This window comes from Mirounga angustirostris, unplaced genomic scaffold (assembly GCF_029215605.1).
Source record: "Mirounga angustirostris isolate CCGP_5_RB_7025 unplaced genomic scaffold, mMirAng1.0.hap1 SCAF_4, whole genome shotgun sequence".
Lineage (NCBI taxonomy): Eukaryota > Metazoa > Chordata > Mammalia > Carnivora > Phocidae > Mirounga > Mirounga angustirostris.
The window spans coordinates 155304061-155318729 of NW_026991712.1; the positions used below are offsets into that span (position 1 = coordinate 155304061).

The following is a 14669-nucleotide window of genomic DNA, read 5'->3' on the forward strand; positions in this document are numbered from 1 at the left end:
TCCGAATCCCGGGGAGGGCGGTGGGAATGGCTGTGCTAGCGGTTGAGGGCTTTAGGGCACACCCGAGGGGGCAGTCGCCTGCTTGCTTTACGTTTTGAAAAAGCCTCGCTTTAGAGCTGGGCGCGGCTGCGTTGGGAAAGGGTGGAAGGCAGTAGGGATGGAGACGAGCGGTGGACTTGGGTTTTGTTTTGAAGGGTTTGATGATAGATTGGACGTGGGGGTTAGGAAATGGGAGGTGTGCCAAGGATTCCTAATTCCTCATTTGATCATTTGGAATGACAGGCTGCTGGATGTTCGTGTCTGTTTATCCTTATAGAGGAGCTTGGACAGAAGATGTTACTTTGGGAATCGGCCGTATACAAACGGTAATTAAAGTCCCCGGAATGAACGGAACCTAGGGACAGAGCATAAAGCACATTTTCCTTGTAAAGTGTACTAAGTATCTGTTTTAGGCTTTGTGGGATATGGAGTCTGTCACAACTACTCAACTTTGCTGTTGTAGTGTGAAAGCAGCCCTAGACAATAGTTAAGGAATATGTGGCAGTGTTCCGATAAAGCTTAGGGTACTGGGATTCACCTCTCATGAAATACTATGCTTTTGATTTTTCCCACACATTTAAAAACATAACCATTCTTGGTGCATGGGCCCAATCAGCATACAGTGGTGTGCCAACCCCTAACATAAAGAAATACAGGAATATGTTCTAGGTCCAAGACTTGAGGAATGTGAGCATTTAAGGCCAGGTAGAGAAAAACTGGCAGAGGAACGGAGGAGCAACTGAGTAACGGGAAGACAGCCAGCACAGAATGATGTCATGGTCTAATGCTACTGCGAAGGCTAGTTGAAATGAGGACTAAAAAGTGATTCTTGGATTTAGTAACTCGAAAATCTTTGGTAATATTGGCAAGAGCAGTTTCTGTGCAGGGGAGTGAGCAAAATTTAAAATGGAATAGGAAGTTTTATTTTTATTTTTTTAAAGAATTTATTTATTTGACAGAGAGACACAGCGAGAGAGGGAACACAAGCAGGGGGAATGGGAGAGGGAGAAGCAGGCCTCCCACGGAGCAGGGAGCCCGATGTGGGGCTCGATCCCAGGACCCTGGGATCATGACCTGAGCCAAAGCAGACGCTTAACGACTGAGCCACCCAGGCGCCCCTGTTTCTTATTTTTTTAAAGATTTTATTTGACAGAGACACAGTGAGAGGGGGAACACAAGCAAGGGGAGTGGGAGAGGGAGAAGCAGGCTTCCAGCTGAGCAGGGAACTCGATGTGGGGCTCAATCCCAGGACCCTGGGATCATGACCTGAACCAAAGGCAGACGCCAAGGACTGAGCCACCCAGCGCCCCAAGTTGTTTTTTTTTTTTTTTTAAAGATTTCATTTATCTGTTAGAGGGCATGAGTAGGGGGGAGGGGCAGAGGGAAAGGGAGAAGCAGACTCCCTGCTGAGAGGGGAGTTGGATGCCGGGCCTCCATCCCAGGACACTGAGATCGTGACCTGAGCTGAAGGCAGACACTTAACCAACTGAGCCACCCAGGTGCCCCCAGAATGAGGTTTTTTTTTTTTTTTTTTTTTAAATATGGTATATGTAAGCAATTCTCTCAAGAAGTAGGACTTTAAAGGGAAGGAGAGAAGGGTGCCTGGCTGGCTCAGTTGAAGGAGACTGTGGCTCTTGATTTTGGGGATCCTGAGTTCAAGCCCCACGTTGAGTGCAGAGATTACTTAAATAAACTTTTAAAAAAATAATAAGATAGGGGCGCTTGGCTGGCCCAGTCAGTAGAACATGCAGCTCTTGATCTTGGGGTTGTAAATTCAAGCCTGACATTGGGTATAGAGATGACTTAAAATCTTTAAAGAAAAAAAAAATAAAGGGGAGGAGACAATGAGGCTGGTGGCTGGAGGGAAGCAGATCATAGGGCAGTATTGAAAGGAGTAAAGTGCCTAATGGATAAGTCCTTTTACAGTCTGCTCCAAATCCTACCTCATCCCTTTGAAGGGAGTCTCTCAACATTATCCTTCTGTATCTTCAACCTCCCACTGGCTTCTACCACATTCAGAATAAAGTCTAAATTCCTTGCCAGGGCCCAGAAATATCAGACCTCTGCTTATCTCTTCTGCTTTATCAGTTTGACTTATCTCCTACTATCTCCCTCCCTCAACTCCAGGCACTCTAACCTTGCTGTTCTTGCTTCAGGCCCTTGAGCTTTGAGAGAAAATGCTGTTCTCCAAGTCTTAGCATGGCTTCTGCTCTCACTTCAAGTTCCCACTCAAAATCTCACCTCTACATACATACACACATTGGGAGGCCTTTTCTAAGCCTGCTTTCTAAAATGGCAACACTTGAGGTGCCTGGCGGGCTCAGTCTGTAGAGCATGTGACTCTTGATCTCCAGGTTGTGAGTTCAAGCCCCACATAGGAGGTAGAGTTTACTTAAAAATAAACAAAACTCTCTAAAGTAGCAACACTTACCTTTCTCTACTCTCTTAATACTAACATTGTTTTTACATACTCATTATGTACCTTCCCCACTAAAATATAATAAACATGAGAGTTGTAACTGTTGCTTACTACTGTGTTTCCAAACCGCATTTAGTAAGCACTCAATAAATACTTGAATGGCACTCAAATATTTGAACAAATTATTGTTCTACTTACCACATTTTTATTCAGTGGGTTTTCCCAGTAGACTGCGAATTCTTTTGAGTACAGTGCAGGGTGTTTTTTTTTGTTGTTTTTTTTAAAGATTTTATTTATTTGTCAGAATGAGAGAGAGAGAGAGAGAGCACACAAGCAGGCAGAGGGAGAAGCAGGCTCCCGGCTGAGCAAGGAGCCCGATGTGGTCCCAGTGCAGGGATTTTAATCATCTCTCCATCTCCAGCTCTTTGGCACAAAAAAAAAAGGAAAAGGTAATTGCATGGGACATAAAAAGGAAATGGTTTCCAGGGGCACTTGGTAGGTGACAGATAGACTGGATTAGGGGGATGAGAGAAAAGTGACCTGAGAAACCACATGAATGGTGGGATGACACCAATTAAAAGAGGACACAGGAGAGGCAGGTTTCTAGAAAGTTCAATCTTAGGATGAGTTTGACTTGCCTATGAGACATATAGGTGGCTATTCTTTGTATTGCAAGTAGGTGGAAAGATGAGTGTGAAGCTTGGAAGAGAATGGGACTGCTCTTTCCCACCCCCACCCACCACGGTCTGGCTCCCCTAGCCATCTAACCTACTGCTCCATCCTGTCAACCAGTTTGCATCACATGAGCATCTTGTTTCTTCTTTCTTTTTTTTCTTAAAGATTTCATTTATCTATTTGACAGAGAGAGACACAGCGAGAGAGGGAACACAGCAGGGGGAGAGGGAGAAGCAGTACTCCCATGGAGCAGGGAGCCCGATGCAGATGCAGGGCTCAATCCCAGGACCCTGGGATCACGACCCGAGCCGAAGGCAGACGCTTAACAACTGAGCCACCCAGGCGCCCTGAGCATGTTGTTTTCTTAATGTTCTCGAGTAGTAGACTAATTGTAAATGCATCTGCATCTCTTGGGGGCAGTATTCTAGAGGCATCTCTATAGCTCTTGAAGTCAGACCAAGACAGTTCTCCGTGTCCCACACCATGCCCTTCAAGTCTCTACTTTGGCTTTAGCAGAAGTCAAATAGGAGCTCTCTGATTCCATGTCATCCTGGAGAGATCTTTTCTCCTGCTCCCCTCCAACACCTTAGCCTGGCCACGACTCCATTTGCTTTGAGACCATTGGCATTAATTGTACTATGCCTTTGTCCCTATTTTTATTAGTCACCTTAAAAAAAATCATCTCCCAAATTAAATCTATCACCCACATTCTAATTCTGACATAGGTTATTATAATATCTTTTAAAAACTGATCTCTCACCATTCTCCATTTCCTAAAATCTCACTATGTCCTGTCATTCATCAGAAAAATCCTCTGTATCTTCAACCTCTTCTGGAAATATTTCCTTTGCCTTCATAATGTTTCCTTTTCCATAGCCTTCTAACAGAAATCTGGTTCTCTGAGGAGTTTTCCTCCTTGCCAGCCTTCTCAAGTGGAGGACAACTGCATTCCTCTTCTCTAGATGGGAGACAGGTGTTGGCCAATTTCAGACCATCCTTACTCTATCCTAAAAACCACAGACTTTGAATCTTATGCTATAAAACCATAACACTCATTACTCTTTTACTGTACTTACCTATAAATTCTGCTTCTTCACCAACTTGTGTCTAGATTTTAGATCCCGACTCACTGTAACTTTCTCTAATACTACTCCTGTCATATTTTGGGTGCCTACACATGAGCATCTTTATCTCCCTCAACTTTAACCTTTCACCACCTCCTCACCCAGTAAGTCCTTAAACCTGGGATCAATCCACCTCTTGTCCCTAATACCTGGATAAAGTCACTTAGCTCTGTAGACTAATAACACTAGAAATTAAGAACAATTGGTATTAGGCCCTGGAAAATCTTTACAATGAAAGGCTTACCTGAAGCATAAACTTTACTGGAGAAGACACTATAAATAGATTGTAATAAACTATATGAAAGAAATAATGTGCTCCATGGGGCAAAGGGGCAAATGAGATAGGATGGTGTGAGATGACTTCTCTAGGGTGACAGATCTGGGGTAAACAGACCTGAAAGAAAAAAAAGAAACTTCGTATAGCTTTAATTTTTTTAAAAGATTTTATTTATTTATTTGAGAGAGAGAGAACAGGAGCAGGAGGAGGGGCAGAGGGAGAGGGAGAAGCAGATTCCCCGCTGAGCAGGGAGCCAGATGAGGGGATCCATCCCAGGACGCTGGGATCGTGACCTGAGCCAAAGGCAGACTCTTAACTGACTGAGCCACCTAGGCACTCCTGTATGGTTTTAATTTTTATTTTAAGTAGGCTCGACACCCAATGTGGGGCTTGAACTCATGATCCCGACATCAAGAGTCACATGCTTTACTGACTAAGCCAGCCAGGCACCTCCCAAAAAGAACCTTTTGAAGAGCAGATGATTCCATGCAGAAAGAATGTCAAGTGTAAAAAGCCCTGAGAAGGGTAAGCACTTCTGGAATGATGTAGTAAGGACCTTCAGAAAACCACTCCATAAAAGCAACAAGAACGCTGACCAAAATTGTCAAAATCAACTTTTCCGGAACTCTGAAATTAACTAAGGCTTGCAACAATCCAAGGAGCACTTATTCAAGAATAGCAGCTGAATCTGGGAACAGTGATCTTTGTTGCTTTTTAATTTGCCCTAATCCCATCCCCTTCCCCCAGCTCCATGGAGGTTTTGAAAACCAGTAGCCTTTCAACTATGGTAGCTGTGAAAAACAGCCTAATAGCAATCGGAAGGGGAAGATGGGTCTGGAGCTCCCCCAAAGCCCCATCCCCAAAGAATCATCACCGTGTGACCTGTCTGGCAACTTGCCAAAAAGCTCCATTCTTAGGGCTTGTCTTTATTTGACCCCACTCAAAGCTCACTCTGAACAGCCCAATCCCTAGGGTGTTTGTCAAAAAAAAAAAAAAAAAAAAAAAGGAGGGGGGCAACAGAGCTGCTGAGGTGACATTACCAGTTGGGGCTAACAAGAGGCTGACCAGAAAACCAGAAAACAATAAAAGACTGAAAAGGAAAAGCAGGGGGATATGGGGATTTGAAAAACTTCCACATATTCCTGGGAATTTAAAGGCCGCATGCATATGCAGGGCTGAATACATACCCAGGAAGACCTGAAAAGACCCTAATATTGCCTTTTACTGGTAAGATATGGCTCAATTTGAAGCTGCACAAGCAGGAAGTGAAGGTTATACACCATAAGCATATGGGATTTATCCCAGGTTTGCAAGGTTGGTTAAACATCTGAAAATCAATATAATATACCTTTTTAATGGAATAAGAGAGAAAAAGACATATGGTCACTTCAAAACACAGAAAAAGCATTTGACAAAACCCAATAATCTTTCATGATAAAAAGACTTAAACTAGAAACAGAATTGAACTTCCTCCAGCTGATAAAGATCATCTACAAAAACCCATAGCTAAAATCATATTTAATGATCTGGAACAAGACAAGGATGTCCACTCTCGCCACTTCTATTCAAAATTGTCTTGGATGTTCTATCCGGGGCAATTCGGCAAGAAATAAAAGACATCCCATTTGGAAAGGAAGAAGTCAAACTGTATTCACAGATGACATGACCCTATATAAAGTCCCAAAGGATCCACATATAAAAATATTACAGTTAATAAACAAATTCAGCAAAGTTGCAAGATATAAGATCAACACACAAAAATGGATTGTGTTTCTATACACCAGCAACGAACAATCTGAAAAGGAACTTAAGAAAAACAAATCATTTTGTAATAGTATCCAAACCAACCAACCAACCAACCTAGGAAATAAATTTAACCAAGGAGGTGGAAGACTTGTACACCGAAAACTATAAAACCTTGTTGAAAGAAATTAAAGGGGGCGCCTGGGTGGCTCCGTTGGTTAAGCACCTCCCTTCGGCTCAGGTCATGATCCCAGGGTCCTGGGATCGAGCCCCTCGTCTGGCTCCCTGCTCCTTAGGAAGCCTGCTTCTCTCTTTCCCTCTGTCTCCGCTCCCCCTGCTTGTGCTCTCTCACTCCCTCTATGTCAAATAAATAAAATATTTTTGTTTTTTTAAAGAAAGAAACTAAAGACCTAAATAAATGGGAAGACACCCTGTGTACATGGATCCTTGTACATGTACAAAACATCCTAAGGACATGTACTTAATGTTGTTAAGATGGCAATATTACCCAAAGCAATCTACAGAGTCCGTGCAATCCCATTAGCCTTTTTTGCAGAAACAGAAAAGCTGATCCTCAAATTCACATGGAATTGCAAGAGGCCCTGAATAGCCAAAACAATATTGAAAAAGAACACAGTTGGAGAACTTACACTTCCTGAGTTCAAAACTTAATACAAACTATAGTGATCAAACAGTGTAGTATTGGCACAAGGACAGATATACAGACAAATGGAATAGCATTTAAAGTCCAGAAATCAAGTTTCTATCCTGGAACCATGGCCCAGTTTGTCCATAACCTTGCAGAGAAGGCCCTGGTGCTAGTGGAAACTGCTGTAACTTACTCAAAGCCTCAGTGGGCTGATGGGCAGATTGGCCGCATTTTGGCACTATGCCAAGGTTGAGCTGGTTCTTCCAACCCCTGCTGAGATCCCTACAGCTATTCAGAGCTTGAAAAAAATAGTCAAGAGTGCTCAGATGGGTAGTTTCAAACAGTTCACAGTTAAGGAAACTCTGCTGAATGGCTTGGTGGCCACTGAGGTGTGGATGTGATTTTATGTCAGGGAGATCATAAACAAGCGAGGCATCACTGGCATAATGTTTGAAGATCAATCTTTTTTTTTTTTTCTTTAAGATTTTATTTATTTGACAGAGAGAGACACAGCGAGAGAGGGAACACAAGCAGGGGGAGTGGGAGCGGGAGAAGCAGGCTTTCTGCGGAGCAGGGAGCCCAATGTGGGGCTCAATCCCAGGACCCTGAGATCAGGACCTGAGCTGAAGGCAGACGCTTAACGACTGAGCCACCCAGGCACCCCTGAAGATCAATCTTTAACATGTTTATATTTTGTTTATTATTTGAGTGTTCTTGGATCATTTGTGATCAGGCTGGTATTTGTGTTTTTTTTTTTTTTAAGATTATTTGTTTATTTGACAGAGAGAGAGGGAGAGAGCCCAAGCAGGGGGAGCAGCAGAGGGAGAGGGAGAGCAGGCTCCCCGCTGAGCAGGGAGCCCCGACACTGGGCTTGATCCCAGGGATTGTGACCTGAGCCAAAGGCAGACACTTAACCAACTGAGCCACCCAGGCGCCCCTGGTCAACTGATTTTCAAAAAAAGGTGCCAAGTCAATTCAATGGGAAAACAACAGTCTTTTCAACAAATGGTGCTGGAAATACGGATAGCCACAAGCCAAAAAGTGAATTCAGACACCTCACACCATCTACAAAAATTAACTCAAATTGGGTCAAATATAAGAGCTAAAACCCTTCACTTAGTGTGTTTTTTAGATTCATCCATTTTGGGGGCACCTGGGTGGCTCGGTCGAGTGTCCAACTCTTGGTTTGGGCTCAGGTCTTGATCTCAAGGTCATGAGTTCAAGCCCTGCATTGGACTCCATGTTGGGCGCCAAGCCTACTTAAAAATTTAATTAAAAAAAACCCCAACACTAAGTGAAAGAAGCCAGAGAGTAAGACCACATATTGTATGATTCTGTTTATATGAAATGTCCAGAATAACAAGTCCATAGAGAAAGTAGATTAGTCGTTGCCTGGGGCTGGGGGAAGAGTTGATTGGGAGGTGACTGCTAACAGGTATTGGGTTTCTTTTTGGGTGAAAATGTTCTGGAATTAGTGGTGATGGTTGCCCAATTAAATGAGTATACCAAAACCACTGAATTTATAGCATGTGAATTTTATTTCTTTAAAGATTTTATTGGGGCGCCTAAGTGGCTCAGTCGTTAAGCATCTGCCTTCGGCTCAGGTCATGATCCCAGGGTCCTGGGCTGGAGCCCTGCATCAGGCTCCCTGCTCTGCGGGAAGCCTGCTTCTCCCTCTCCCACTCCCCCTGCTTGTGTTACCTCTTTCACTGTGTCTCTGTCAAATAAATAAAATATTTTTTTAAAAAGATTTTATTTATTTAGGGGTACCTGGTGGCTCAATCTGTTAAGCCTCTGCCTTCGGCTCAGGTCATGATCTCGGGGTCCTAGGATTGAGCCCCACATCGGGCTCCTTGCTCAGTGGGGTGTCTGCTTCTCACTCTCCCTCTGGCCCTCCCCCTGCTTGTGCTCTCTTTCTCTCAAATAAAGCCTTTAAAAAATATTAAGATTTTATTTGAGAAAGAAAGAGCATGAGCAAGGGAGGGGCAAAGGGAGAGGGAGAAGCAGACACCCTGCTGAGCAGGGAGCCCGATACGGGGCTCGATCCTAGGACCCCGAGATCATGACCTGAGCGAAAGCAGACGCTTAACCGACTGAGCCACCCAGGTGCCACTATATGTGAATTTTAAAGAATGTGAATTATATGTCGGGGCACCTGGGTGGCTCAGTCGTTAAGCGTCTGCTTCGGCTCAGGTCATGATCCCAGGGTCCTGGGATCGAGCCCCGCATCAGGCTCCCTGCTCAGCGGGAAGCCTGCTTCTCCCTCTCCCACTCCCCCTGCTTGTGTTCCCTCTCTTGCTGTGTCTCTGTCAAATAAATAAATAAAACCTTTAAAATAAATAAATAAATAAATAAATAAATAAAGTATGTGAATTATATCTCAATAAAGCTTTTTTTTTTTTTTTTTAAAGGTCTGGCATATTCAAGAAATAAAGGTCAGTGTAGTTGGAGAACAGTGAGTGGTAGGAGATAGTTTATTCACTCAAAAATATATATTGTATGCTCACCGTATGTTCTAGACATTGTGGATATAGTATTAAACAAAAATCTTTGTTCTTATGTGCTTAAAATAGCTAACTAGCACTTATATAGCATTTATTAAATATGGGACTTTGTACTTACCGTGTGTATATCAACTCAATTTTCCTACCACCTCTATACCAGTATTACCTCCACGTGACAGAGAGCTCAAAGATGTGAAACCCACATAAGGTTCTGCAGTCAGAGCCAGGCTGTGTGGTGTCAGAAGCTGGGCTTTTAACCTTGAACTGTTCTGGCCAAACTGCATTACAACTGGACCAAAAGAGGAAGGAGCTGACCAGGCCACAGTAGGGCACTCAGAATTTATCCTTTGTGCGAAGGGATGCTATTAAAGAGTTCGGAGCAGGGGCGCCTGGGTGGCTCAGTCAGTTGGGTGGCTGCCCTCAGCTCAGGTCATGATCCCAGGTTCCTGGGATCGAGCCCCACATGGGGCTCCCTGCTCCGCGGGAGGCCTGCTTCTCCCTCTCCCGCTCCCCCTGCTTGTACTCTCTCTCTCTGTCAAACAATAAAGTCTTTAAAAATAAATAAATAAATGTTTAAAAATAAATAAATAAAGGGTTCAGAGCAGGGGATGACTTGTAAGGATGCGTCCCCATCAGGAACATGTATGCTATTCCAGGTAAGAAGATGGGTCAGGTCTGGTAAGGTCTTCATTTAATCTTTCCAGTTCTGTGAGGTGGGTTTTGGTGGCCCCATTTCACAGATGAGGGAGAAGTTAGGTATCTGGAAGCTTTGAAGGCCTCAGAGCTAGTGCTGTCTCTGTGAACTTGGTTCAGCTAAATTTCTGAAGCCAGGTCCTACAGTTGGTTATTGACTGGCACCTTCAACTCATGCAATGAGGTAGAGAATGTGCCTGTTTTATAAATGAAGTAACTGAGGCTGGGAGAGCCAGAACCTGGTCTGTTCGACCGAAGTCTTTACTCTATAGTTTCTGCAGTAGCCCATGTGCCCCACGCTCCCCACCCACCTTCCTGAGGCCTTTCTAGAATACATATTTGGTTGTGTGGCACTTAGACTAAAAATGTTCTAGTGGCATATTACTATTTAGATAATTAATGTTCCATGACAAGGAATCTGGAACCCTCCAGTTCCCAAATTGTCCATGCTCTATCCTTGGTTTCTCAGTCCACTGGCAAACTTCTAATTTTTCCAGACCAAACTGGTGTTGCTCATCAGATCCTTTCCCATATAGCAAGCCAAATGCCTTCTTGTCAGTGTTGCCACAGAATCTTTTAATGTGACTTGAGCAGACCGTAACTGACAGAGCACCATCTCTTTTCTGCTTCTAGCTCCTGGCCCCAGGAGAGGACCTGGGACCAGGGAAGCACCGAACAAGGCAGGGGCTGAGGCTTTACCGCATCACTGAAACTGCAGGTGTGGATCTGGCCTCCTTAGGGAGAGTACAGAATCAGCACTACGGAGAGTGGCCTCCTTAGGAGAGTACAGAATCAGCACTACGGAGAGTGGCAGAAGTGTCTGTCCTTAGTCCTTCCCACACACCACTCAACAGATTGATTTTTCCCTCTTTCTTTATTGTTAGATACAATGTATAAACACGTAAAACAGAAAACAGCAGGGATCCTCTTGAGCCTGAAAAACCAGCAAGGAAGAGATCCCAGAGACTTTTTTTTTAAGTACAAGACATAGTGCCTGAACCAAGGGCATGGAAGGCAGGCCAGAGCCAGCAGAGAGCTGGACTAAAGGCTCCTTCCCTCTCCCCAGAGCCAGGATAACCCCACAGAGCACCCCACCAGTAGCCAGTCCATACAGGCAGAAGGCCACCCAAGGGAAAACTCTATACCAGAGAGTCTTCCCCTCCTGGAGAGAAGGTAACACCCTTCCCATCCTCTTTCTTCCCATTCTTGCTCCCTTGAGGGCTACAACTGAGGAAAAGGAAAGTAGTGTCCCATGTCACTCTGACCCCCTCCCCAGCTGCCTCGGGCCCCCATACTTGGCATTTACCAAAGCCTGTCCCAGCTCAGACCCTGACTAGTCCCACCCGGCGCCCAAAGTTTGCTGGGGAGGGATGGAGAGTGGAAGAGGCTGGGTGTGAAACCAAACAGATCTTTTATTTGCAGTCGTCACTGGGGCCGTTTCTTGTTGCTTATTTGTTTGCTGGCCTGCTCTTCCAGCTGCATGGCCAGGCGCAAGGCCTTGATGACATCTGGAAGGAAGGGGTTGGGGGGGCACTGTGGGTCAGCGGGGGTCTCAGAGGCCCCTTTCCCTCAGGGCAGAGGCCCCATCCTCCAGCCATACCCACCTCGCAGGGCTGAGAAGTGCTTGGCTTGCTGGACCAAGGCAGACTCTGCCTTGTTCACGAAGGTCTCCAGGTCATAGTCTGGCTGCTCGGTCATCTCAGAGAGCTCCAGCCAGCCTGGCCCTTGCTGTGGTGACACGGGAGAACCTTGTCAGTTCAAAAATGGTCAAACCAACTTAGCAAACCCTTCCTGCTCCCCTACCACCTGCAATGCAGACGACGTGCACGAGCTGCCCATTCCTTCGGCCACAGCCCACACTCTGCCTCCTGACCTCCTCGCGCAGAAATCTTCAACTGAATCCATCCTCTGTCCTGCCTCTAACTTGTCCCTCTCCCCAGGTCAAATGAACGTCACAATCTGTCTTGAGACCACGCCAGAAATGGGAGCAGCAACTTTATTCTTTTACCCTGCTTGTCCCCAGATCCTACCAATTTTGCCCCTTAAATGGCACCTGAGTCTCATGTCCTCACTCCAGTCCCATGGTGGCCATGGCCACACTCTGTCTAGGCACCAACACCTCTCTTGAACTCTTAACAATAATCTCCTAACTGCTCTTAACTTCGAAGTGCCTCTACTCATGCTCTCCCACATTCCCAAACCAGGCTCCACATTGCACCTAAAGCTCTGATAAGACCATGTCATCTGATCCGACCACACTCCGCTTTACTTCCTTCAAAGGCATCCACTGCCCTTTCGACCAAGTCCAGGCCTTGGGAGTGAACCATGGGCCCTCTAGCTGACTTGGCCATGGCCTTAACTCCATCATCTGCTCACTCTTTTTGCTTTGGTCAGAGTGAATCTCTCATTCTTCCTGAAAGTACCATGGCCTTTCACACATTTGTACCCCTGAGCACTCCAGGGAGAGAGGACAGGCTTAAGCGCTTACTCTTCATGTGCCCTCCTCAGTTCAGAGTGGCCCAAGCTCCTTTCTGTGCTGCACCCTGAGCGCCCCCCTAGCAGAGGGCACTCTCGGGCCTCCCCTCCCCCTGCAGCAGGAGTCACAGCAGCACCAGCACCCAACACCTACCACACACTAACTGCATGCTGTGCACTGCTTTAAAAGCGTATCACTTAATCCTCAGACACAACCACCCTGTCTTGCCCATTTTAGAGATGAAGAAACTGAGGCCTAGTGATGATAAATGACTTTCATAAGGAAATCAGCTTATAAATAGAAAAGTCAGGATTGATCTAGTCTTATTTTAGGGCATACTATCCATACCTCATGTTTTTGGTCTTTGGTTTCAGCACAGCGGTTGACATACAGAAAGTACTCACCAAACACTCGCTGAATAAACAAGCCAAGGTCTCTGCATATAAATCACTCTCCAAAACCTCAATCAGGAGCATAGAGGAGAGACACTAGCTCTGGCTAGGAAGATGGAGGAGAAAGGCTGTGTGGGCCAGGCTGGAGAAGGGGGTATGTTAATTAGTTGTTCTAGAACAGCTAGATGAATAGGTAGAGAACGAAGGAATGCTAGGTAGAGGCCTGCCTCTTGCCATCCCTATCTGAAGACTTGTGGGAGCAAAGCCCAGGTCACGTTCAAAGAATGGTGCTAAGCACCACCGAGGGGTTCTGCTAGTATGGATATCCAATCCCTCCCTAGCCAGGGCCAGCTCCTCACTTGTATAATCTCCTTGAGCTCCTCCACGGCCCTTTCCTCCAACTCCCTGATCTGAGACATGGCTTCATTAAAACTGGACATCTGGGAAGATAGTTCCTCCTCTTCCTTGGAGAACTGAAGGGGCCAAAAGGAGAGGTACAGCAGTATGGTCTAGTCCCGACCTCAGCAGGCCACATTTCCGTTCTGCCTGGCCCCACCCCCACGCCTTACATTGCCTGTGATCAGGGACCCATGAGAGCTGGCTTCCACCTCTTCTGTTTCCATCTGAGTTGGCTGCTCCCCACTGGACCCACTGTGGGGGCTCAGCTCCTTGACCCTGAGGAAACAAGAAGGTCTCAGAGCCCACAGGAGCCTCCTTGGCACTCACAAGACTGCAGCACCACTCAGACCATGAGGCTCAAGGGGAGAAGCAGCTTTGACTTTGGCCTAGAGGACCCATGTTGGCTCTCGACCAAGGCCTGAAGGGGACTGGGACAGACCATCTAGCATCATGTCTGAACTCCCAAGTCTCAGATTCACTGAGTCACAGAAGAATATACAGTAGGCACTGAGACTCCAGAGCTCCCTCCCTCTTCTTTTCCTCTCTCCTGCACCCCTCTCCCCATCCCACTGGTCATGGGTACCAGTACCTGTCTGCATATCTTAGTGTGTTTAAAGTATATTCACAGGAGCTTATGCCTGGTGAGATCATGGCAATCTGCAAAAGGGGGAAACAGGCAGTTAAGGGTTGAAGATCACAGGGTAAGTGCACTAGACCTCCTCCTGCTGGAGACTGCCAGGAACTATCTATTTGAGCTGCTGACACCCACACAGTATTGAAGCAGGAAGCTAATAATTAAGCACCCATTCTGTGCCAGGCAACTTGCCCCATGGGCACCGAAAATTAATGCACCTTGAAAATGGGTTCCTGGTGCATCTGGTTATCCCCTCTGTTGCTTTAGCACTTTATTGATCCTCTCACCAAGGTCATATCTTAAGGAGCAGTGGCTCCTGCTGGAACCTTCTATTCAGCTGGGCTCAGGAATGATGGTTTAGAGCTTAGTCAGAAATTCCCACCTTCCCTAGTAGGCTGGGAAGAGGAGATTCCTTGGAGGGGAAGAAGGGCAGACCCTAGCTAGCAGGGCTTGTAGATAAAATAAGGGGACAAAAATTATTTAAGGCATAGCCCTTTCCTATCTGCAAAGCTGGGAGACAACAAACCTGAAGGAAGCCATAGAGGAGATGAGAATTTCCCCCTCCTGCTTTCCCATAGCCCTCCTTCTGATTTCTGGGACCCCATTTCACCAGGTAAGGGAGCATGGACCATCCCCAAACCAAGA

At 45.9% G+C, this 14669-nt stretch overlaps 1 protein-coding gene and 1 pseudogene across 2 annotated transcripts in view; one reads left to right on the forward strand and one right to left on the reverse strand.

The window, feature by feature from the left end:
* Positions 1-11460, forward strand: LOC123860387 (ATP synthase subunit g, mitochondrial-like; annotated as a pseudogene).
* The window catches only part of KIF2C (kinesin family member 2C), a 19993-nt gene continuing 16302 nt past the window's right edge, over positions 10979-14669 (reverse strand). The window contains exons 17-21 of one of the 2 annotated variants that reach the window (XM_045897848.3): positions 13980-14047; positions 13561-13666; positions 13351-13464; positions 11728-11851; positions 10979-11631 (exon numbers count right to left, since the gene is read on the reverse strand). In XM_045897848.3, coding sequence (XP_045753804.1) covers positions 11549-11631; positions 11728-11851; positions 13351-13464; positions 13561-13666; positions 13980-14047 — 495 coding nt within the window. In that variant the 3' untranslated portion in view covers positions 10979-11548. The remainder of the gene's footprint in view (positions 11632-11727; positions 11852-13350; positions 13465-13560; positions 13667-13979; positions 14048-14669) is intronic. The other variant, XM_064589274.1, reaches the window with a different exon arrangement.